This window comes from Nematolebias whitei, chromosome 7 (assembly GCF_014905685.2).
Source record: "Nematolebias whitei isolate Nwh7 chromosome 7, NemWhi1, whole genome shotgun sequence".
Lineage (NCBI taxonomy): Eukaryota > Metazoa > Chordata > Actinopteri > Cyprinodontiformes > Rivulidae > Nematolebias > Nematolebias whitei.
In genome coordinates, this window is record NC_056504.1 from 10,300,729 (window position 1) to 10,327,609 (window position 26,881).

General features: G+C 41.9%; 1 protein-coding gene across 1 annotated transcript in view; it reads right to left on the minus strand.

Moving 5' to 3' along the window:
- Positions 1-15,161: 15,161 nt before the first annotated feature.
- The window catches only part of magi1b (membrane associated guanylate kinase, WW and PDZ domain containing 1b), a 189,788-nt gene continuing 178,068 nt past the window's right edge, over positions 15,162-26,881 (minus strand). Inside the window, exons 19-23 of the mRNA XM_037678617.1 lie at positions 23,377-23,470; positions 23,198-23,288; positions 21,938-22,081; positions 19,103-19,241; positions 15,162-16,655 (exon numbers count right to left, since the gene is read on the minus strand). Of these exons, the coding sequence (XP_037534545.1) occupies positions 15,409-16,655; positions 19,103-19,241; positions 21,938-22,081; positions 23,198-23,288; positions 23,377-23,470 (1,715 nt within the window). The 3' untranslated portion in view covers positions 15,162-15,408. The remainder of the gene's footprint in view (positions 16,656-19,102; positions 19,242-21,937; positions 22,082-23,197; positions 23,289-23,376; positions 23,471-26,881) is intronic.

The following is a 26,881-nucleotide window of genomic DNA, read 5'->3' on the forward strand; positions in this document are numbered from 1 at the left end:
CTGATTGAACTGCAAGACTTCTGAAACAATGTCCTTTGGACAGATGAGACCAAAGTGAAGATTTTTACCAATAATGCACGAGGTCCATGTTTGAAGAAAACCATAGAGAGATCAGCACAAACATCTCATACCAACTGTCAGGCACAGTGGTGGAGGGCTGATGATCTGGGCTTGTTCTGCAGCCACAGAACCTGAGCACCTTCCAGTCACTGAGGCGACCGTAAGCTCCTCTGTAGACCCAAGAGCTGATCATCTGCTCAGCAGCCGAAGCTTGGACTAAACCGGTTCACGATGAAACACAACAAAATAAAAAAATACAAGTCTAGTCCAAGTTCTGACCTGAAACTGATCAAAACTCTGTGGTGGGACCTTAACGCTGTTTACAAGCAAATGGATGCAAACTTCAATGAACTGAAGGAATACTACTTCTACTTCCTCAGACGGCTGAGGCGAGCTGGTCTGGGAAGCTCAGTCCTCACCTCCTTCTACAGGTGTGCAGTGGAGAGCATCCTGTGCTCGAGCATCAATGTGTGGCATGGAGGCTGCACAGCTGCAGAAAGAAAAGCTTTGCAGAGAGTGGTGAAGGCTACACAGAAATCTGTTGGAATCAGCCTCCCCACCATCACAGACATCTACACCTCCAGATGCAGGAAGAGGGCCACCTGCATCATGAAGGACCCCACCCACCCAGCACACACACTTTTTGCCCCACTCCCCTCAGGAAGGAGGTTAAGGAGCATTAAGTGTAGAACCACTAGACTGAGGAACAGCTTCTACCCTGAGGCTGTTAGACTCATGAATCTCTAACTAGAATAATCACTGTGAAAAACCATATCATGTTGCTGCTGATCTGTTTCATGTTGCTGCTGATCTGTTTCAATGTTGATGTGTTCATGCGTGCACATCTGCTCACAGACTCATGTTCATGTTTGTGCTGATGTTCAATGTTTTATGTTATGAGTGCTTAGTGTATATTTAGTTGATGTTTTTCTTAGTTCATATCTTAGATGTTATTACTGTTTTTCTTAGACATTTTATTGTTGGATGTAACTGGGACCCTGTGTACATAATTTCGCTCCACCACATGTACCACATGAGGTGCGAATGACAATAAAGAAACTCTGACTCTGACTCTGAATGTAAAGAAGAGTGGGCCAGAGACTGAGCCCTGCAGCAAACTGAGTTATTGCTGCTAATGCTGGTCCTTGTAGAAGAAGCAGCTGAGTCATGGACTGGCTTTAGTTTTTCCAACAAACTTTTCCATTTTGGATTTGTTTTTGTTTAATAAATAAGAAATCTGTTGAGTGTTAATAAAGTTGGAACATGGTAAACACAAAATCATATCTAATATACCCTGATTTAGTTTTTATGCTTGTATGTGTTAGTGTACAGCAGTTTGGCCAACGGTGTTGTTTTAAAGTGCTTTATAAATAAAGTTGTATTGTATTGTATTGATATGTAACCATGGAGTTTAAAGAGACTGGATGTCACATGACAGTCTGCGTACTGGAGCAAAGCCAGTTTGTGAATGTTTACAAAACCATAACAATACATTTGATGCTAAATTATTAACCAGTTAACTTCAGTTATACAATGTTGCCTCAGTTCTGTCAACAAAATATGACATATGCATGGAGCAGATTATTTATTTATAAATGCATCAGGACCATTGGGCGTGTCTGGAAGTTAAAGTGAATGTATTTTTAGATATTACTTCATGAATGTGTCTGATCCCTTTCGGCTTTTTTTCTACAATGCATGCACGACTTGTATTTTGTTTATTACCCTGGAAAGATATAAATAGTAATCAAAAGATGTTGACTAAAAACCATTATTAATCTTATTTCATAACTGTATATGGACGACTTCCTTATGTTTGTGTTTAAAAATAATTTACGTCCTTGTTTCTTAAACATTTTATTTGATTAATAAAGTGTCTTTGCTCCTTTGGTATGTTGCCAAAGTAAAACTCATCCTCTCGTCTCAAGCTTCACAGCAACTTCAGAGCATCAATATTTAACCTGACATTGTCAAATCTAAAAACAGAAAGGATGCTGAAGGGAAGGCAGAGCTTTGAAGCATGTTTGCTGGTAGACCTGCGTCGAACATTACAGACTGCCTCTCTGAGTTTGTTGACAACACAGGCATGCAGCGCGGAGACTGCACACACACACACACACACACACACACACATTACAGTAATTACTGACTCTTGATTGCTTGGGAACTAATGAGATGTGGTGACGTGATGAATGAAAAGGGGCTGGAGGACTGTTTTGCATATGTGATGAATTAGTTTTCCTCTCTTTATTTGCTGCTGACAAAACATCCTGAGGAGGGTAAAAGAAGGACCACTTGCCATGTATAAGCAGTTACTGACATTATTATGGCTTTTACTTCAGATCAAACTCATGAGTTAATTCAATTAGTTCAGTTCAAAGTTTCAGAATGTCTGATTCTGTAATTGTTCACCTTAAATTCCCGAGCCACAGAAATCTGGATCAGTCCGATATATGAAAAGACCATATGCTGGTGAAGACTCTCCATCATCCAGGCCATGATCAATAATAATTTTAAAAAAGTTAAAAAAAAAGAACTTCTATTCCTAGGCTGTAATGTCGCTGTCGCTCTCTCTCTCTCTCTCTCTCTCGCATAATAATTTATATATATATATATATATATATATATATATATATATATACACACACTTTTTTTTAAATTCAGGCTTTATTTAAACAGGTTAGTCTCATTGAGCCTCTTTTAATCAAAGAATTATGACAACAGTCTCATAAAAGTATACACATTGAGACGAATAAAAGAAAATGCTATTTAAAAGAAATTGTAACAAAAACAGCCAGATTGTAAGGCCGTGTAGAAAACTAAAAACAGGAACATGTGTGCATGGGTTTTTGCCATGAACAACTTCTTCTTCTTCTTCTGTGAGGTTTAATGGCAGCTTACATCCCTCAAGGTGTATTACCACCTGCCATGACCTTAGCAGATGTTTGAATCCACTTAGAGAGGTCAAGGTCGAGAGCTTCAGATCTTTTTTTCAAGATATTCCAGGAAACAGGAGCGGAGTAGGAGAAGACCCTTTTGCCTATCCAACAATTTTCAGTCAGGTCATCTGGACAGTTTATTTTTTTTATTTTTTCTGAAATGTTTCACCTTCCATCCAGAAGGCTTCATCAGTCAAGGAAACCCACAACACAAAACTTATTCTTCCCCCAAACAGCTTACTCCAAATTGGAACAAACCAGTTATGTTGGTGCTAAGATGGTGTCTTTGGCACGCCCCCTCCTCTTGTGCCGGCCCTCTTCCTCGTCGACGGTCTTGACAAACTGGTTCAAAACCAAAAAAGTTCATGCTCAATAATCCAGGTATACAATCCAACAATTTTTAGTCAGGTCATCTGGACAGTTTCTTTTTTTTTTCTGAAACGTTTCACTTCTTTTTTGTGCAGAGGGGCCAGAAATTCAGCTGAAATTAAACTATTAAGCCAAAAGTCATTAAATATCAGGTCATGTATCAGGACAGCCAATTAAATGTAACGTGCCAATATGCTATAATTTATACTTTAGGCTTTAATAAATATCTTTTAAAGTAAATTACAACAGATTTTAAATGTAACCTTCAGCTGATTTCTTTAATGAGTCATAATTATGAAGGTTCTTTGGTTACTATGTTTGAATAAGGTTATTGCAATTTGAATCTTTTTTTGTGTGAAAAGAATCTTTTGCTGAATGAAACTCTCTCTGTGACTGAAGGTCAGCATTTCTAACACACGTGCAAGATGTGTTGTAAATTTTGTGGGATTTGATTTGTTTGAAAAATGGCACTTTGGTTTTGCCCACGCTTAGCTTACCAAGAGACCAGAATTAATTCAAGTCAATTCTGTTGTTTTATACAGCAACAATTCACAACAAAACTCTTCTCATGGCACTGCACAAAATTCACATAATTTATAAAATGTACGTTAGTTAAATTGATCTATCGACAAAGTGCCAGCAGGTTTAGTTGAAGCTTCCTTTTCTTGAACTCTTCTATTTTAAACATCATGCTGGCGACAGTGGAAATAAAAAAAAATCCCTTTAAACAGGAAGAAACTCCTGCAGAACCAGACTGAGGATGAGCAGACATCTGCTCGACTAGCTGGGGTTAGAGGGACAGGAAAGCAATGTAGACAAATACAGACTGGCTGAGCCACGTGTACCTTCTATAGGAAGAAAGACAAATAAAAACACGTTAATGATAAAAACTAATTGCAAATACAAACAGGAACAGTAGAGTGATGAGATGTAGTCAGTTTGTACTCCAGCAGTCTGTGTCTATAGCAGCATAACTAAGGGATAGCTCAAGAAACCTAAGCTATCTTTAACTGATTTATCAAAAACAGAAAAAACTGTAGCAGCAGCAACAGCAGCAACAACAACAACAACAACAACAACAACAAAGACAGTGTCAGCCTCATGGACAGAAACTAGAAGTGGACTCCACAAGAGAGCAGTCTGATAACTGAAAACTGCCTCCCATTCTGAAATGATGATGATCATCAAAATATAATCTCATCAGAACACTAGCAGCAGCATTTTAGATCAACTAAATACTTCTTAAATAGTTTTTGGACACCCAGACAATAAAGAATTACACTAGTCCATCCTAGATGTCATAAATGCACAGACCAGTACATTTACCACTTGTATCGTTTTGGGACAGGATGTTTCTACACTGAACAAACATATTAACACAACACTTTTGTTTTTGCTCCCATTTTTCATGAGCTGAACTCAACGATCTAAAACTTTTTCTATGTGCAAAAGAGTTTATGTTCAAATATTGTTCACAAATTTGTGAATTTGTGTTCACAAGTTTTGAGGGAGCATGCAATTTGTATGCCAACTGCAGGAATGTTCAGAGAATTTGGCAGGACATCCAACAGGCCTCACAACCGCAGACCATGTGTAACCACACCAGCCAGGACCTCCATCAACAGCCAGCATCTTCACCTACAAGATCGTCTGAGACTAGCCCACCCAGACAGATGCTGCAACAATTAGTTTGCATAATGAAACAATTTCTGCACAAACTGTCAGAAACCGTCTCAGGGAAGTTCATCAGCATGTTCGTCGTCCTCATTGGGGTCTCCACCTGACATAAGTTTGTTGTCGTAACCGACTTGAGTGCGCAAATGCTCACATTTGATAGTGTATGGTACGTTGGAGAGATGTTCTCTTCATGGATGAATCCTGGATTTCACTGTACAGAGCAGAGGGCAGACTGTGAGTATGGTGCCGTGTGTGTGATGTGAACATTGTGGTGGCAGTGGGGTTATGGTATGGGCAGGTGTACAAGTATGTTATGGACAACAAACACAGGTGTATTTTATTCAATTCAATTCAAATTACAACAAAGTTGTCTCAGGGCACTTTACAGGAACATTCACAAACATAAAAGCCAATTAGTAAAGTTCTCTATCTAAGGAATCCAGCAGACAAGTTGAATCTTGACTTCGTTGCAGTCTCCCATCCTGAGCAAGCACAGTGGCAACAGTGGAAAGAAAAAACTCCCTTTTAAAAGGAAGAAACTTCCAGCAGAACCAGGTTCAAGACAAGCGGCCATCTGCTTTGACCGGCTGGTTTGAGAGGACAGGAAGGAGAGACAGACGAACACATAATGGTATTATTGATGGCATTTTGAATGCACAAAGATACTATGAAGAGATCCTGAGGTTCATTGTTGTGTCATTCATCTACGACCATCCCCTCATGTTGCAGCATGATAATGCACGACCCCATGTTGCAAGGATCTTTACACAACTCATGGAAGCTGAAAACATCCCAGTTCTTGCACAGCCAGCAGACAAGTCACCCACTGAGCGTGTTTGGGACACTCTGGAACGGCATGTATGACAGCGTTCCAGTTCCTGACAATATCTAGGAACTTCACAGCCAAGAGTAGTAGACCAACATTACAGCTACTGACTAGTTTCTGATCCCCTTGGACCCCCCACAATACAGTAAACTGAACATTTGAGAGTGGCCAATTATTTTTCCCCCCCGTTTCCCCCCCACTCACCCAGCACACACACTTTTTGCCCCGCTATCCTTAGGAAAGAGGTTAAGGAGCATTAAGTGTAGAACCACTAGACTGAGGAACAGCTTCTACCCTGAGGCTGTTAGACTCATGAATCTCTAACCAGAATAATCACTGTGAAAAATCACATCATGGTGCTGCTGCTCTGTTTCATGTTGCTGCTGATCTGTATCATGTTGCTGTTGATCTGTATCATGTTGATGCTGATCTGTTTCATGTTGCTGCTGATCTGTTTCATGTTGCTGCTGATCTGTTTCATGTTGCTGCTAATCTGTATCATGTTGCTGTTGATCTGTATCATGTTGCTGCTAATCTGTATCATGTTGCTGCTGATCTGTTTCATGTTGCTGCTGATCTGTATCATGTTGCTGTTGATATGTGTCATGGTGCTGCTGATCTGTTTCATGTTGCTGCTGATCTGTTTCATGTTGCTGCTGATCTGTACCATGTTGCTGTTGATCTGTATCATGTTGCTGCTGATCAGTTTCATGTTGCTGCTGATCTGTATCATGTTGCCATTGATCTGTATCATGTTGCTGCTGATCTGTTTCATGTTTCTGCTGATCTGTTTCAGGTTGCTGCTGATCTGTATCATGTTGCTGTTGATCTGTTTCATGTTGCTGCTGATCTGTTTCATGTTGCTGTTGATCTGTTTCATGTTGCTACTGATCTGTTTCATGTTGCTGCTGATCTGTTTCATGTTGCTGTTGATCTGTTTCATGTTGATGTGTTCATGTGTGTGTAGTGAACTAAGCCTGAGGTCAAATCCTGACCTTAAGGACCTTATGGGACAGAAACTGTCATTTCATTGATTTGAATCCAGAAATACAGGTTGACCCATCCTGAGACTTTCTTTCTTGAATTAATCAAGTGAAAGAACACTCTCTTTTCTATTATCATTACTATTTTACAAATGTTTGATAATCAAAGTGTTTTTAGTTCAAACCATTTTTAGATGTTGTAGTGAACTAATCATTTTTAATTAACTGTGAAACAGTAATAATGATTTTAATCCTCATGCAAAGTATAAATCATGTTAAGGTCTGTTACAGAGTAATTATGCATTTTCTGATTTTCTGTCTTTGAATGAGCAGTGTAAGTTGGTCCAAGGTTGGAGTCAAACGCAAAACAAGTTGTTGGAACGAACTGTCATGTTTTTAGAATCCTCTCAGACGTAAATATGGAGGCTGGCACCTGTTTTCCCCCAACTCGTCTAAATATTCCTCTCGTCTGTCTGAAAAACATTTTCAATCTGTTCCATAACATTCTTGCTGTTTTTCTAACTCCTAGTGACCTCTTACGTCACAAAAACACACCCCTGTCTGGTTGAAACGACCAATCAGGAAACTCCCAAGTGAACCGGAAATAGAGCCCTTTAAATGTCGGTACTTCCTAGTTCAACCCAGTCGCTTCAGGCTCCGGCTTCAGTCGTTGCAGCTCTAGTGCTGGGAAACAGGAAAATCCCGACATGATCCAGAGCTCTTCCGAGTATTGGGGATTATGACATCTTCCACCTCTGAGTGGAACTCTGACGGACTCACCACTCATGTGAAGTCCACTCGTGAGGTGAACCTGTGTCGGACGGAATACCGTCACTACTTCGGACGATTCACAGCTGTTCCTACGGAGACGCTGAAAGGGTGCGTTAAATGGAACTTCGTACCAGGGAGACATCTCCAGGTAAAAGAGTTGATTTATACCACCTAAGTGTACTGGGGAAGAAGCTGGGAAAAACCCGGAGAGTGCCGTTCTGATGCCGACAAACAAATTCCCTCACCCATCTCCCTCCATCTAAACTTCATCTTTCCATCTTTAAACTTTTCTATCTGCTAGCAAATTAATTCAGATATTTTTCAGAAATGTCTATGGTTAATCAAAATTGTACAGCTTGCTAAATTAAGCCATGTTGTTATTTTTCAATTTTTGCCAATTAATGTAAATGTGTGATGTGTTAAACTTGATTCTGTTAATAAATGACCACGTTCATTTTGATGGGTCAAAGATAATTAACGTTTCTGTCCACATTTTATTAAATTCAATGCACGTTATTACTCAGTCCAGAAAAATGAAAGAATCCGTTTAATTTATGAATATATGACAGCATATGTTCATCTACATGTGCTCATCTGCTCACAGACTCATGATCATGTTCGTGCTGCTGTTCAACGTAACGTTTTATGCTATTAGTGCTTAGTGTATATTTAGTTGATGTTTTTCCAAGTTCATATCTTAGATCTTATTACTGTTTTTCTTTTACATTTTTATTGTTGGATGTAACTGGGACCCTGTGTACATAATTTCATTCCACCACATGTACCACATGAGGTGGAACGACAATAGAGAATCTCTGACTCGGATTGTGGTCAGCCTAAGGCACACCTGTGTGCTGTCTAATCAGCATCTTGATATGCCACGCCTGTGCGATGGATGGATTATCTCAGTGAAGGAGAAGTGTTCGTTCACTAACAGAGATTTACACAAATATATGAACAATATTTGAAAAGAAAAAGTCTGAGATCTTTGAGTTCAGCTCATGAAAAATGGGAGCAAAAAACATGTGTTTATATTTTTGTTCAGTGTAATTTTAGTGATATTGTTCAGGTGGAAAAAAGACGTCTTGCTAACATTTGCATTGCGGGGGTTAAATGATATATTCTGATTTTTTAAAAATAGCCCCAAGATTTGTTGAACAGTTAAACCAAATAAAATCCTACAAACATAAACACACAAACCCACACAACTACTGACAACTGTCCCTCCAAGCTTTTATGCACCAGGTTTTGCTTGGAGGCGTTTATATAAAAAGTTTTAGGTCCTTTGTCTTAAAATCTCGTATTTGTTTAAGAACAAAATTCTTCCCTCACTGAAAGACAAGTGAAACAATTTTTAAGTTTTTTGACAAGTTTAACATAAAAAGTTTTTTTTCCCCTCTAAAATAAACCAAAAAAAACGTAGATTCCCAAAAAAGGAAGGAAGATAGAAAGTTCTAGAATTCGGTAGGTAGGTAGGTAGTTCTAGAATGAATTAAGTAATTAAGTAGGTAGGTCAATAGATCGATAGTTCTAGAACGGTGCTGCTCGGTGTGGCTGCATGGAGCAGTTCTGTTACTTTCATTCTGGGATATTGCTTTTGGAAACTTTAATTCTTTTTTTTTCTGGATGTAAATTGCATTTTTCAGATGATTATTTCCTCTGGTATAAGAAGCTGTGCAGCTGGAAGGATTTTTACTGAAGCCTTTTTACTTTGGGGCATTTGTTATGATGTGTAACCATGGCAACAAGGTGTTTTCTTAACAACCAGGAGCAGCTAATTAACATCTTAAATCCCAAATATCTCAACTACAGCACCTAATCCCAAAAGCGTTGAAAAGGAGGCGTCGTGGATGAATTCCCGTCAACCTGGCAGCGATGCTCGAGTACCTGACTGGTGAGATCCTGGAGCTGGTGCAAACTCAGCTTGTGACAACAAAAGGACCAGGGTCATCCCCCGGCACCTTCAGCAGTCTGTCCATGGCGACGAGGAGCTTGGCAGACTCCTGGAGGAGAGACCATTGCACAGGGAGGAATTCTGCTCGGCATTCGGTCAGTCCTGCTGCCCAGGAGGACTGAGAGGCCCACTGGTTCTGACAGCAAGCTGGATCTGGGTGGTCGGATCAGTATCTGTGGCCAAATTCTTCGGATACGCTGCAGGAGATCCTTCCTGCCCACAGCTATCAGCATCTATAACAACTCTTGAATGAAACCAGGATGATGAGCTACAACAAAACTTAATTTCCCTCTGGGATTAATAAAGTATTTTTGAATTTGATAGGACTTATTTAGAAACAGAGTCTGATTTGGGGATGTCTTTGACGTCTTTTGCTCAATATTTAGCACTTTTTTTCAAATATAAAACAAACCAACAAAACAACGAACACGCAGACACTTCATTGTTTTAGTGACATTGATTTTAAAAAATGGACACTGAATGAAATTCCATTTTAGCAGCCGGAGTACATTCCCCCCACTGCACCTCTCTGGCTTTAGAAGGTCATGGCCAGCCGAGCATGAGACAGATCCAGTATTAGGACAAAGAATAGCTGCTACATGACAGCACTGGAAGCCCCAACAGGCTGAGCTCCTGGCTGAGGAGTCATTAGAAATTTGGAAGCTTCTTTTTCTCCGACACAAAAGCTCGTTTGTAATCCTTGTGAGCACAAAGCCAAAAATAACACCACGCTCTCCGCTTTCGTATTTATGGATGCAGGAACGCTCGTCTGCTTCGGTCAGCTTGAGTAAGGAGCCTGTTGCTTCAGTGTTTCCATGGCAATGAAGCAGAAGATCTATAGGGTCAGAGACTACAGCAGTTGGAGGCTGGGGGGGGGGCTGACCCAGCAGGCTGACAGCCTGCCGGGCTGCAGTCATGTTGTTATTAGGCATTTCATTACTGTTGCATCCCTCTGCCTGGTGCTGACGTGATGAACTATCCCCAGAACAAGGCTGTTCATCATGTTTCAGGTGGCACAAACTATAAAACGTGGCTGCTTTTGAATTTGGTGATGAAGGGTGAACGGTGTCCTGATGAAGAGGGAGATATTTAAAGAGAGGGGAGGAGTGTTTCAGTGCTCCGAACAGGATTCTATCCATTATTTAGGAGCTGCATGGTTCTCCTCCTGCAAGAACGCAGCAGGATGCAAGCATCTGTCTCTGTGGAAGCTGCTTAAACCCACAGCAAGGCATCGTTTTACATGGGAAAAATATTAAGATAACAATAATTGTCTATCATCTAAAGTCTTATACTTGAGTATTCATGGGGTATTTGATTTAAACAAACCATTTTTGGTGTATCTTCATCTACAGTCCTGTTTTTCTTTCTGGAGCAGCTGCATAAACGTGACCATGTAAGAGCTTTTTCAGATGTTTGAATCAAAAGGAGTTGAATGACTGGAAGCTGCTTGAACTGCAGAGAAACTGGGCCAGAACAGCTCTGATGTGGAGCTGCTTGATCACTGACGCTTTATCTCCGTTTCCCATTTCCTCCCAGGAGCGGCGCAGATTGTGTCCACGGGGTAATCCAGGATGCACACTTTTTAAAACATATCGTATTAAGTACCTTAGCATATGCTGCAGCAAAGGGAAGTCGTGTAAAAAAATAAAGGCCCTGGCATTCCTTTAAGACGGAGGTGGGCAACTTTTTTTTTTTTGTTCCAAAGGGCCATATCAAGATGTTTGAAGCAATCGAAGGGCTGCATAGAGAATCAGACTTTATGACAGATAATCTAATATTCTGTCAGGCTTTTTCTTGTTGTAGCATACTTAGCATGCTTTATAAAAGCATCTTTCCAAAATACTTTAAGGAATATAAGACATGTTCTGTAAAATGGCTCTTGTGACATTATATTAACTTAATATGTTATACACATTAGCAGGAATATGCAAAGCAAACTTATGTATTTGTGTTGCTAAGTCTTTACGGTTCAGTCTAGTTCAGGAAACATGATTAATAATTTTGTTTTTAAAGTTTTGTGCAAGATGTTTAAATTTAAATTTCCTTAAGTCCATCCATCCATCCATTATCTTTACCCGCTTATTCCATTTTTGGGTCACGGGGTCGCTGGTGCCCATGTCCAGCAATCACTGTGCGAGGGGCGGGGGACACCCTGGACGGGTTGCAAGTCCATCACAGGGACACATAGAGACAAACGAGACAAACAACCATTCATGCTCTCACTCACACCTAGGGACAATTTAGAGTTACCAATCAGCCTAACATGCATGTTTTTGGTCTGTGGGAGGAAACCGGAGTACCCGGAGAAAACCCACGCATGCACAGAGAGAACATGCAAACTCCACCCAGAAAGGCCCCTGGACCAGGGTTTGAACCAAGGACCTGCTCACTGAGAGGCAGCAGCTCTACCAGTTGCGCCACCGTGCTGCCCAATTTCCTTGTCTCGTTGATAAATCAGTTTTTTTTTTTTAATCAATCTATTTAAAAAAAATAATATTTTGAATTAAGGACGTTGAGGGCCTGATGGAGATTGTCCAAGGGCCACTTTTGGCCCTCGGGCCTTAAGTTGCCCATGCCTGCTTTAAGACGTGTCTCCAGGTGACGTTTATAGCAGTTTAAGATTGAGATCATCTTATCGTGAGAAGTGACAGAATTACTTTCAAACCTTGAAAATAACACAACCTCATCCAGTTTGGTAATGTCATCATTTCACACGATCTGTTAGTGCTTGGGGTATGTGGTGGAATGACTCAGGTACCACACCAGATCTTAGCTCAGTGTCTAATATTCACTGAGATATATGCCTGTACATTGTTTTTGTGCAGGCAAAGGTTGTTTGGCTGTGGCAGCCATCTTGAACTGGGCTGACTCCTTAAGTCAGGGTCAAACACTGTTAGAAAGAGGGTCAACATTAATAACTTATTTCAAACAGCCAGTTTCAGTCAAAGCATCGACTCCAGTCAGATACCTCAACAAGTTCCCCAACAAGAGTTTCATCAGTCTCACTTGATCTCTCAACATTTCAAAATCATAGATTACAAAACAACTCAAAATAAATGTTCTTGGCTTCAGAGTTGTCCAACAGTCATGTCTGCACAAAATAAAGTATGCTGATCTTTAAAGTAGAATGAAAAGAATTAAGAATATTTAACTTTAAAAATATTGGCTTTGGGGCCAGATATGATGTTAACAAGGGCCATGTTTGGCCCTCGGGCCTCGAGTTTGACACATTTAACCAGTTGTAGATGTTCAATCTAGAATAGTTTCACTGAAATCTCTTCAGTGACTCACAAGATATTTTGCTGACAAAGCGTGTTAACTGAAACAAGGCCGAGGTTTTAAGCAAACGTGGTGAGCTTGAAGTAGAGAAGACGAGCAAACAAAGTCTCACTTTTCAGTGTTGGAAAAATAACAAAATGTTCCTGTTCTTGCTTAGAGCAGCATTTTAATAAGATTTTTATTTTAAATCAGTGTTTTCAATCTGTCAATAACCGAGCTCTTTGGAAATATTATGAACAGTAAATATCCTACCTGCTGCAGATGGCTCTGTCTGATCTCAGTTTGGATAGATTAATGAGCTAACGGCTAGTCCAAGGGAGGCTAAGAGCAAAGCGGACTGCTGTCGTCTAAAACCGACAGTCTTAGAGCTTTCACGCACAAACAAGTTAATAAATATTGACCAAATCATAAGTGATACAATACATTAATTCATCCTTTATTTATACAAGTTAGTCTCACTGAGTCATGAGAACTCATTTACAAGAGAGACCTGTTTTAGACAAAACCACAGATAATGCACACAACAATAAACAACAAAATGCAAATAAAGTAAAAACTAAAAAGCATACGTGCTATGTGTTGTCATCCCTGACGACATCAGTTCTCTGTATTTAACCCATCGTGCCTGGGACACACCCAGGTGGAGTAGTGGGCAGCTACTGAGCGCCCGGGGAGCAATTGGGGATTGGGTATCCTGCTCAGGGACACCACATGTGGAGATGGCAGGGAGTCGAACCACGACTTTCTGGTCCCAGGTCAGCTGCCCTGCCTCTACACCATCTCAGTCCCAGGAGTATCGTAATAAAACTAAATCAAATCAAGGTGCCTTAGAAAACAAGGTAAAATACTAAACGTACTAAAAACAGGAACAGGTTTGCTTTAAAAATTAATGATCTATTTCAAACGGCCGACCATTTTCTGCATGTTTACATGCTTGTTCACATCCATTGACAGTCATTTGTAGCAGAAGCAACAGCAGCTGTTGACTGGAGCACGTCCAGCTAGAAATGTGCACATTCTTGCTGAAAGAATAATGAGTAATAACAAATAGATTGTTCATAAAATAGCAAGTATATAAATCAAAATGATTTTTTTTTACGCTGGAGTTGTAAGATAGCTCCACTTGGATTAGATGTTAGGTCATTCATGCGTTCTGCCACTGGTAACACATAATATGCTCATAACCTTTCCACTGAATCCCACTTCTCTTAATCTCTGCTATTCATTTGCCACAAAAGGGCCACGCCTGTCTATTTCATACTCTGCTTCCGTTAATCTGTAGGGTAGGACCAGGACCTCCACACAGGACTCTCCAGCAGCCACCTATCCCTGTTCCAGTAATGGATGCAGATTCTTGTGCCGTTGGTCAAACGAACCTTACAGCAGGCAGTGGATGGAGCAGGAGGAGAGGGATAAGGAAGGAATGAGGGAATGTTGACTCAGGAAAAGCAGATAAAGTAATCAGTGAGTGGAAAAGACTGTCCTATCTCAGCTTTGTTTGAAGATGGAAGTTATTTTGCTTTTCCTCAAACACTTTTGGAAGGCCTTCAGTAAATATGCAAGCCTCCTCGCTATGTTCCCTTCTGTTTGCCCAGATGATGAGCTTGTTACATGTTTCCTCCTGCTGTCATGTGCCTTTCGTTCAAGCATTTTAAAAAATATAATGTACCAACTCTAAAAAAATCAAATTAAATTCCACAACCATTTTGGATGATGGTGAAAGGAGCATCAACAAAAAAAAAAAATAAAAAAAAAAAAAAAAAAAAGCAAACTCACATGGCCATTTGTTTAATATATTATTTTATTTTTTCATCATCATCATCATCATCATCATAGTTTTAACTTTTAATTTTCCCTTCACTCATTTAAAATGATCACCTCTTAATGTACACATACTGCAAACTGTCAAAAATATACAAACAAATGCAGGCTTGTGCTATAGTCTGGTCAAATGTTTAAAAAACAGTGGCACTGGAAGGAGACAGAGAGAAAGAGAGACAGAGAGAGAGAGAGAGACACACAGAGAGAGAGAGAGAGAGAGAGAGAGAGAGAGAGAGAGACACTGAAACCGGTAAAGACATGCACAGCATCGTTGGAAGCACCGGCAGCGGTACTTCCACAGAACCCTCGTGGAAAAGTACATACATTTCATCGTCTGACAGTGGGGCACAAAACGCCCGCCATATATCAAATCAAAACCAAAATGCTGCTTGATAATGGAACTCTTAGGCACATCTTTGTTTTTTTCTGGTTTTACATTTTCTGGAAAAGTCTGTAAATGTAAAATGTTTAAACAAAAAAAAGAAAGAAAACGTACAATTAAAAAAAGAACAGAAAAGTTACAGCTTTCAAAAGTCATTTGGAATCACCGTTTAGTTAGTAACTCGACGTTGGTACATAAGTAGAGTGTGAGTGCATATATGGTCATCGGGTGTGTTGCGTTCAAGTGTGTGAGCGTGTTTACATAAGTAGGTGCATTCTTGCAGAAGTGAGTGGTAATGGAAGTAACTGAGGCGTCGTGTGGGTAGTTCTCTTGAGACAGATGTTCAATCAGATGCTCAGGTCTTTGGGATTCTCCTTGTAGGTCTTCTTGGGCTCGGGGAGCACAGGCTTAGACGGACGACTGGTGTTGGTCTTGAGTGTGTTGTAGTACTCTTTCACTTTAGCCGCTACAAAATTGTCATCGTCCTCTTCATCCTCGGAGTCGTCCTCTCTGAACCTGACTGGGGAGATGGTTCGTCCCAGGCTGCGGGATCGGTACTGAAGATCGGGAGTAATACTTCCGCTGGCACGGCGCCCATCCTGCTCTATCATATCAGGCGTGTGCCCCCTCAACAGCGAGCTGTACTTCTCGTAGGCTGAGTCAAAGTCGGGGGTGCGGACTCTGGGCAGGGTTAAGTCTCTGTAAGTGTTCATCTGGGTGTGGGACGGCACGTCACTCAGCAACCTGTCCCCTCTGTAGGCCCTTTCCATGGAGGAGGGTTGCATGAGTAGGCTGTTCTCTCCATACTGGCGAGCCTCTTTCTTATAAGGTGGAAGAGTGACTTCCCTGTTTAGACGGCCCAGGGTAGAGGACTCCTGCAGATCGAGGTCATCAAAAAGGTTGGGTTCAGGGGTCCTGACTGGGTCATTCAGCGCTGCCACATTGGAAACAGGCTTCTCATTTTGACGAGTCTGTCTTTCCGCAGAGCCATACCGGTAGGGGTCTGTTGAGTGGTGGCGACGTCTGGTAGGGGAGTAGTGCCGAGAGCGGTGGGGAGACCTGTGACGGTGAGGAGAGCGATACGGAGATCGTCTGGGCGAGCGGTAAGGCGAGCGTCTGGGCGAGCGGTAAGGCGAGCGTCGTGGAGAACGGTACGGGGAGCGGTGGTTGGAGGAAGAATGATGACCGTGCCTCCTTTCTGGAGAGCGACCACGGCGGTGTCCTCGATGTTGGTTATCCAGGTTGTCTGCACTGCGCGACCGGCTGTGCCCCTTGTTAGGAGAGTGGTGGCGGCTACGGTGGCGCCCGCTGGATTGGTGGCGGTGCCCGTGATTTTCCTTGCCATCCTTCTTCCTCCTCCTGTGTTTTCCTGTGCTGGTTTTGTTAGGGGAGTGGTGACGGTGTTTGGAACGGTGCTGTGTGCCAGTGCCATGAGTCCGGCGGCTCCGCTCTGGCTTGGTCCGGGATGTTTGCGGGGGTTCTGGTGGGTTGCTCGACTCTGATGGCGTGCTCACTTGGGGCAGGTTGCTCACTTCCGCAGCGTTTTGTAGCCTTGTGATTGTGTCGGCTGGGATGAGGTCGTCAGGGTTGCCGTCTGCAACACAGTGTGACATACAAATGAGAGTAGCGCAATCGAACATGCAATCTGGACTCTAAAGGACTCGAACGGCTTTTACATTAATCATGCCGACTCACTCAGACATGAAGCTGAGAACAACTCCAATGGAAGCCAGTCTGATGTTAAAAGCAAATGTTAGATGGCACAGTAGCAGCCAATGATAGCAGCTTACGAAATAAAAGGCAGTGAGACGGTCGAGAAGCAGCCATTGCATCAAAAACAGCTGTTACCCAAAACAAACCTGTTTCCCGGCCTAACTTGGGGTCACGTCTCTGAAGCAGAATGAAGTGTGTCCTGTTGGGTGGTTAGACCAGAGGCTAATTATAATCAGTGCTGAGGTCCTTCATTGTAATGACACAGATTGTGCAGATTAGCCATGCTATTTCATGCACCATTATAAACCCCCAGACACAAAGTAAGTCTTCAACACAATTCAAATGATCAAGATGAGACTCAACAGGATACTGTAGTGACGAAAGGTGTTTGGGTGGCATTTTAAAAAAGGTACTGAATGTTACCAATCTAGTCCCAGGAACGTTTCTCCTATGCCACCCCAATGCTTCATATGACTAGGTCATCTCCTGCTTTATAAGGGCACTGCATTTAAAGCTTTAAAAGTGTTTAAAATAAGAGCTACAGAAGTAGCTATACTAACAAAGGGTGAACGGATTTATAAGCATGGAGTAGAGCACGGGCATGAGTGATCTGAGGCCACACAACACACGTCGGGATGAAGAAGTCGCAGACACAAAGAAAGCCAGACGACAGAGGACAGCTACAAACCGTGGTCTGATTTTGGAGGACAGAGGCCTCCCCCATCTTGTCATTTCTCACACATGCAGTGAGATGGGGAGCGGCCATCCCTGAAGGAAGCCCAGAGCAACACACAGAGAGGAGAGGATACACAAAAACAGAAAAAAAACACAGTAGTTTAGATCTGCTGGAACAGACTTGAAGAAAGACGAGAGAATTATTGTTTGTGTTGATTCGTAATGAAAAAAGGTGTTTATTTCATCATCGAGTCATTCAGAGTAAAGAGACAGTCCAGGAAGTTGACCCAACCCTTCAGTGAAAGCAATCTGTTACACAGAAACGTCTTGGAATCAAGTGCACACACGCACACACGCACACACACACACACACCTGGACATGTAGACAAAGAAGCAGCAGAAAGACCAAATCCAAATATCAGAAAAAAAAAAAAACACCAACAAAACTGACAAATCAACTAAAAAGTACAAACAATGGTCCAAATATACAAAGTTCACACGATGTTGCAGATCAGACGGCACATTCTTAGCGCAAAGAAGCTTAACATAGGCAACTCTACGCTCAAACATAATAAAAAGAAAAACAGACAAAAAGGCCAGACAAAGTAAATTGTTCATTACTCTTGACTATCAATACAAACTTGTCAGTACAATTAAAAAAAAAAGAGATATTCCATAAATATTATGGAAAATAGACAATAGGAGGAGCAAATAAAACAGTTCAGATTTACACTCCTAACAAGTTCATGCAGCAATAAACTTTAATCTATTAATATGTGGCTTTGATTCATGGCTCTGTACAACAAACAAAAATACTTAAAAATGCCTCTATTTATTTCATCACTGTACAAAAACATTTATATAACCGCAACAACTCTTTTGTTTTGTTTTTTTAACGAGAATGTGGTGACGTTTTATCTTTCGTCATTTCAATGACATTTAACGCTGAGATTAAAAACAGGAAAAATAATCCCATGAACGAGTGAGTAATAAGCACATTAGTGAGACGTTGAATTAAAAATGGAGAAAAGCACAGCGGCTCACTGCCTTTTCTTCTCAGTGTGTTTCTCACTTAAACCTTTAGGAGTTCAGTAGCTTACATTCACCTTCAATAAATATCATAAATAGGTTTGTGTCACAATGTGGCTGTGAGACGTCCCACTTCTCTGATGGGGTGCAATGACTCAAGTTTCTCCGCTTAAAATGCTGAATTGGTGTTCAAGCCATTCATGTTCCTATCAAAAGAATCATTGATTCGTTTCCTGCTATGGCCATTCAAACCCTGTAAACAGTTTTTTTTTTTAAGTAACACTGAAATCAGACCCACCACCGTCCTGTAAAGTCCCAGAAGAGTACATTTGCTCAGAGGCCAGAAGGTGAAAAGTGACAGCAGGACGACATGGAAACTGAGAGCAGGTGACAGCAGCTTCCAGCTCTTCCCCCACCGGGATCCAAAAAGCACAGGAAAGACCTTCACCACGTAAAAGACCTAAAGCCAAGCCGCCCTTCTCCCTGATGTGTTTACGTCGGGAGGGGCTGAAGGGTCCAGGTAGAGCGATTCAGTTCTTCCCACTTCAACCCACCACCATCCACCGGCCCCGGCTCAGGGTGTGAAGATGGGTGAGAAGGGAATGTTTTCGTAGATTGACCCACCATATTCAGGCACGGAGCCATCCCCCCTCTTGAGCACCAGATGGACGCGTCGTCCTCCGTTCTTGATGAGCTCGATGGCTCGCGCGTGCTTCATGCCCTTGGTGCTTTCGCCGTTTATCTCCAAGATTTCATCGCCGACCTGGAGTAGAAAAATAAGCAGCCAGGCAGGAAAAGAGGAGAAGAGGGAAAGGAAAAGGTGGGATTTAGGAAATAATAATAAAATAAAAAAAAGGTATAATGACAGGTGAATGTGGGGGAGGAGGAGGTGAAGATGGGCCAGAAAAATGAGAGGAGACAGCGGAGCAAAACAAATGAGAGGGCGGAAGGATGAAGAGAAGGAAAGAGGTTCAACAGGATACAAGACAAGGGAAGGGAGGACAGGTTGACAAGGCGTTACACATCAACATCTACTTAATGATGAAATGAACATTTGCTCCCCCCAACAACATTTTTTCTAACAGTTTACAGAGAGAACACGCTAAACAGCATCATGTGATGCTGAGAGGAAGAGGGAGAAAATGATAGATGGAAAACAGGAACGAGGAAAAAACACTTCTGGGTTCTTTGAATGCACTCCTCAGGTTATCTGTCAGCGCCGTCTGCACCGGGGGAATACCTCCCAGGCAGAAAGTGGATCTCTCCTCAACACCTCTGCCTGACAGAGCCGCCGCTATTAATAATTCGGCTAATAATGTGCGCTCAAACAAAGTGCGGCACGAACAACAGACTCTATGATCTCCTTGAGATGGGCAAAGGAAAATAAAAATACTTAAATCACACGTTTTTAAAACACCTACCAACAAGTTTCTGACACGTATCATCACTTGCACACATGAAGCACTACAAGCTTTGCACTTTATCAAATTCAAAAGTTAAATATCACATTTTATGGCATCTTCTGAGGCGGGGGCCTGTAATTAATTAAAAGCTACATTTTCTGTCAGTGGTTATGCTCCATAGCGCTGCACTGTTTGTGTGTTTTAATGTTGCACTGACAGTAAATCATTTCACATGACTGTGTTTGTATTCGCTGAAGCACGGCTGGCAGTAATTGGTGGGGGAGGGGTGCACACTAGGCGAGTCAACTTACAGTGACGGATAATATTGTTGTGATGGCTCTGAAGTCTCAAAAGGCAGTCAGGTGCTAAACAGAACAGCCGGCAGTTTTATGAAGCACCTGCAAGTGAGGAGTTCTTAAAACTAATCACTTCAGAACAGATAAATAGTCAACGCCACTCAGAGAAACACAAGTTACTGTAATCGGCTAAATGAATAAAACGTGGCGGTTGCTTCATTTTTTTTTTAGATTTAGCAGATCTATGGTGATGATTCCTAGTAGATTTCTCTTGGAGGCCTTAACATTCCAACAAAGATGTACAGAAGTCCCTCGCTGCTTCGCGGTTTGACTATCATTGTTTTTCAACGTAAGATTGTGCACGACACACGATTGTCACGTGATTGGCACAGTACGGGATAAAAACATAAAAAATTAATTACTTTGGTCAGGCGCCGCCATTTTGTAGTTTTCTTTCAATAATCCTACACTGTAACACAAGTCAAAATAACTACATTACCCAGAAGCCAACGGTGCGTAAAGTTTTGCAGTACTGTACTGTACATATACGCATGTTGTTAAAATGATGTAGGTTTAAGAGTTTAGAACACTGCTAGAGTGTATGAAGGGTTTATAAAGCCCTAAAATATATATATAATAGTAAAATAAATATAGCGTTCTTACTTCACCACCTATCGCGGTGGTGTCTGGAACGTAACCCCCGCATTAACTGAGGGACTATTGTAGACTTTATGAGGGCAAAAGCTAATCAGATAAATAACGGGCTTGCTGCATTATGAGCTAAATCAGCTGAAGGAGCAGAACTCCAGGGAATCTGTTTGGTGCTTTCAAATACAGCAGCTAAAGGTGTACAATAATTTTTAAAAAAGTTGGTTTTGAAATTATTCCAGTGAAAATTCAACAAGAGTAAAATATAACTAAAGATATGTAAAGATATGTAAATACAGTAGTCCCTCGTTTATCATGGAGGATCTGTACCCTGAAGTCCCGCGATAAGTGAAAAATCGTGAAGTAGGAACAGTAGTACAAGCATTAAGTAGTAGTTTTAGTATTTATATGTATACTGTATATACATATTAAGGCATTTTAAACCCTTCCCACACTCATGCAATATTCTAAACAATGTTTCTAAACTTTAAACGGTCTAAACAAACACAGAATGTCATGCTTTCCCTCTCTCTGCCTGGCTGCTCTCAGCCGCCTGCAAGCGCTCTTGGCCACACCCACTTCTCCACTCTGCACGGAGATCAGCTGATCAGCTGCAGCAGGAAGTTTATCCTGCAGTATGGGCTGCACAAAGGTGCAGCAGGTGCTAAATAATTTAAAATAATTCATTTTAAATAAAAATTCCATGCAGATTGAGCAGCTCATCCATCAATCAGTCAACTGTGTGTCATGTCCAATCTTATTTTGAAAAACCGTGATAGAGCAAGTCCATGAAAAATGAACTGCGAAGTAGAGAGGGACTACTGTATATTTTGTTTTAATTCAGTACAATAGTAAGAATGCCATAGGAATTGTTTTCCTTCAAGATTTTTCTGAGTCTTGCATTAGAGTGTGTGTAGCTGAAGGTGGATAGTCTTGTTTTTTTTTTTAATTGTGAGGGTCACACTGGACAAAACGTTTCACCTTCACATTTCCAAAACAACTCAAGTCAAAAAAAGTTTTCAAGACAAACTTGAGTGACAGCTTCAATGAGTCCACATAAAGACCAGTTTGCAGGTTAAGGTGCTGGTGCGTTGGCCAGTTTGTGTCCGTACCCTCATTTTTCCGTTGCGCACAGCTGCTCCCTCCTCAGCCAGCCGTAGCACGTACAGGTCCATGTTGTACTCTCTGCCTCCCCGCAGGCTGAAGCCAAAACCTTTGTTGTCCCGCTCCAGGTCCACCGAGTAGAACTCCGAATCCTGATGCAGGCAGACCACATGTGGACACAAACGGGGAGAGGGACGGAGACACATTAGCATCAAGGTCACTTTTTGTGGTTTGGTTTGTAAATGTGTGTCTTTTTGAAGCAGTCTCTGGTTTCAGGAGCAGGAGGACAAATGCCACCTCCAGGAAAGTCACACACATTTAATCATTGTGCCAGACTCTCTTTCTTTCTGCACGAGTGTGTGTGTGTGTGTGTGTGTGTGTGTGTGTGTGTGTGTGTGTGTATGCATATGCTCAGGTGTATGGGTGCTGAATTATTGATGCCCTGGGCTCTAGGCAATAGAGAGCCAGAGACAGACTGGGCATCACAAGGACAGGCAGACAGTCTCTGCAGCTTTGTCTTCATGTCCTTCTAATCTCCTCTGCGGAGGGATCAATGTTATCTGGGAGAGCCATCTTCACAACACCAAATTAATTCAGCGCTGAACACAATGGTCTGAGGAGCTACTTTGAAAGTAAACAGGCTTCCCTTAATGCACAGACTCAGCTAACACCAGCAGGCGAGCGTAAAACAAAAGATAAACACGTTACAAAAAGCACATTTGTCCTTGGTCAGGTGGGTGGAGGTGCAAGTTGGAGGGGACAGAGGATGAATGAGTGTTTGGATGATGTAACTGTATGAATGGATGTTTGGAGAGACGGTGGTGATGCGGTTAGGAGGAGCGCTGCGGTGCCTGATGGGAGACATGAAATGAACTGATGCAGCACGGTGGCGCAGTTGGTACAGCTGCTGCCTCTCAGCGAGAAGATCTTTGGTTCGAATCCCAGCCAGGGGCCCATTCTGGTCTGGGTGGAGTTTGCATGTTCTCTCTGTGCATGCGTGGGTTTTCTCTGGGTACTCCAGTTTCCTCCCACAGATTAAAAACATGCATGTTGGGCTGATTGGTAACTCTAAATTGTCTCTAGGTGTGAGTGAGAGAGCGAATGGTTGTTTGTCTCGTTTGTCTCTGGACTGGAGACCTGTCCAGGGTGCACCCCGCCCCTCAAACAGTGGTGGCTGGACATGGGCACCAGTGACCCTCCAACCCAAAAATGAAGCAGCGGGTTAAGATAATGGATGGATGGCAGGTGAGTGACTGCTGTGCTCTTACCTGAGCTGAATCCGTCTGGGTGGTGGACTGAGGAGGGGGAGCTGGTGGTGCTTTGAATTCATAAGATTCTTGTTTTGGTTTGGTGTTGGTCCTGAAACAGAATCAAACAAACATTTATCTAAGAAATTCAATGACTAAAGACCTGGTTTTACGGTGTACTCTGTCAGGGTGCTGCTCACCTGGCCTCAGGTGTGGCCTGTTGCTGAGCGGTGTGAGTGGTGGTGATAGTGGCGATCTTCTCTGCATTTGTCAGTAAAGATGCGTTTGATGACTCTAAAGTGGGAACAAAAAATAAAAAACTTTATGTGTTGAAAGAAAATATGATCATTTCTTCAGCAAACGCCTCCGGTGTTTTAGGAGATTTGGTGGTTAAATGAACCAGGTCTGTTGTGTACACTCGTGGGTATTCATCAGCTGTCAGCTACAAACAATACGTGACCCACAGAGACCCCTGCAGCTCCCAACACCAGCTTCCTCAAACACTTAGCCAAGATCCAAGCAACCAGGCTAACACTGTTTACACCATCAATCACTCTGTCACTTGTCTCTTCTTATTTCCACCTGAAAGACGTTTCATTCTGGACATACAAGCTCCTGGTTATTCTGTCTTTTATCTCTACGCTGATGGAATCAATTTACGTCATTAATGAAAAACACAAGTCGACAAACGGGACCGGCGTTACACCGCTCCTGCTGCGTTAAGAAGCATTTCTCCTCCGTAACAACCTGATCTTTCTTGGCTATCATCCATCTAGAATTTGAAAACAGCTTCATAAGTCGGCCTTCGGACATTTCTCTCATGGTCAGTTTCCCGTTTTTCATCATCTTCTCTTCTGTTACTCCACTCGGAGGCTTTCAGCTTAACCCTTCAGTTACCAGAGGAGGAATAAGGACGATTAATCAAGCTGAAGTGTGGGTGGCATTACCTTTCCTTTCAGAATAAATATGAGCATGCCTTTAAAGTTTTAGTTTGGGCTTCAGCGTGACGGCTTTGTAGCTTCTTAAATGTCCCCATAAACCCTTTTACCCCTCTGTAAAGATCACCTTCCACTCTGCTTCATTTCTCTCAAATAAATTTACTTGAGTCGCCCTTGATTTTCTGCTCTGTTGCCTGAATACATCTGCAAAAAGATATGAAACGGTTTCTGTAACACTTTTGAATCTGTTATGTTCTCCAGACCTGAATGAAGAAAAGACAGAAGATATGTTCATAATACACCTTAAAATGAAACAAAGAAACATGTATATTTTATCTAAAAAAGTTAAATCTGGTCCTCTGGACATTCAAAAAAACAAAACAAATGTAGAAACGTTTCATCTCTCATCTGAAAGACTTCCTCAGTCTGAGGTGCTGTATTCAGCTCAGTCTCTTAAATAGCACCGTCTCAGAGTGGATCAACCAGTTTGCTGCTGACAACCAAAACCAGCTGATCACATGCTCAAGAAGGACCATCAGCCTAACAATGGATCATTAGCACACTGATGGCTGTTTGTTATTCACAGAGGGCTGAGTGATACTAGCAATCACAGCATTGTAAGACGGAGACAATTGAACCCGGAGGCCTCCACCCCTGTTTAATGATGGACGGTTTCTTTTCACAAAGATGGCCTCCTTTACTCCTCTCTCAAACCATCGTTCCTCTCTATCCAGGATGTGAACATCTTCATCCCTGAAAGAGTGACCGCTGGCCTGGAGATGAGTGTAGACTGCAGAGTCCTGGCCTGATGATGTTGATCTTCTGTGCTGGGCCATCCTTTTGGCCAGTGGCTGTTTTGTTTCCCTGATGTAAGACTGATCACAGCCCTCCTGACACTGAACAGCATACACAACATTGCTCTGTTTGTGCCGGGGGACTGGATCTTTGGGATGAACCAGTCTTTGCCGTAATGTATATTTTATCTAACAATAAATAAAAGCTAAAAGATCCTACAGCCATGTCTACCTCCCTTGTTTTATACCAGGGGTGTCCAAACATTTTCATATGTGGGCCAAAACTTTTAAGATGAAAGGAGTCACGAGCCATGAAAATATGAATAAAAAGCACACACACACACACACACACATACATATATTTTTTTTTTTATTATTTTAAATTTATTATTATTTTTATATTTATAAAGAATATTTATAAAGGTGTTTTAAATCCTTCCCACACTCTTGCAATATTCTAAACAATGTTTCTAAACTCTAAATGCTCTAAAAGAGCACAGAACGTCATATCAGCTCCCTGCCTCGCCTGCTCTTTGACACCTGCAAGCGCTTTTGGCCACGCCCACTTCTCTACTCTGCACGGTGATCAGCTGATCAGCTGCAGCAGGAAACATATCCTGCAGTATGGGCTGCACAAAGGTGCAGCAGGTTTTAAATAATTTAAAATAATTTATTTCAAATAAAAATTCCATGCCGATCATGCGGCTCATCCATCAATCAGCCAATTGTGTGTCATGTACAATCTTATTTTGAAAAACCACGACAGAGCGAGACTGCGATAAATGAATCACGAAGTAGCGAGGGACTACTGTACTGCTCATTTTGAGACTTTTTTTTAAATTTTTTTCTGTTTTGCTGTTAAACCTAAAAATTATATAAAAAAATGATCAACATTAAACTTTCAAACGATCTACATCTGCATCAGTCTCTGAAGCCTACGGGCCAAATTTACACCACTCTTAAACTGCAAATGTGGGCTGCATAAAATCACTTCAAGGGCCACAAATGGCCCCCGGGCCACACTTTGGACACCCCTGTTTTATACAATAGAAGCAATAAATGTGGCGAGCCTTCGTTTTTCTGTTGTAAAACACCCTTTCCTGGTGCAAAACTCCATGTTTGCTCCCACACATGGAAAAAGCGAGCTGAACCTGACTTCACCTTGGACGCGACTCCTGCTGTGGTGTCTGCATCCAAAACCTCACAGACAGGACTGATCCTCACAGAAATAGGCAACAATTTGTAAACAAAAGAAAGAGAACAATCCCTTCTTCGGAGCAACCTTCAAAAGACGAGCCGCAATTTTCCCCAACACTCCCTCTGTCTCCGCGTCAGACAGTGTCAAGTTTGTTTGACACATGCTCATAAACACAAACAAGAATTTTCCGATCAAGCCCATCTGGTTATTTCTCCTCGACGCCTTCTCTCTCAGATTGTGTCTTGTTGCAATTTGGTCTCACTGTTCTCATCAACTGCTCTGAAGAAAAACAAGAAAGAAATTCCCTCTTCATCCAAAAGAAGCGAGCCGGAAAAAAAAAACGATGGGCGGACAAATGCTCCAATCTATCAGTGCGCCAGGTCGACTCGCTTACACATACACACACGAGCTCAAGTAATCAGCATTTAGGAAGGATGCCAGGGTGATGTGTTGGCACAAAGATCTCAGCTGCTCAATACGACATACAACGTATTCTCAAAAACCAATTTGAAGGATGAGACACACCCTCATGTAGTGAAGTTCTGCTTCGTTTCTCTCTTTCACAGAAGCAAACGCACACAGACGACTAAATTACTCTTGTGCGCTCTGAAAGCGCGGGCATGCCAAAGGCAAAACTGCAACGGTCGGAAAAACTCCCAAACAACTCCAAAGAGGCACTTCCATCAACAGAGCGGAGGCGTCACACGCACTTTGAAAACGAGTGGAAGAATTGCAACTCTTATACAAAACACACACCTCATCATAAAATTATAGA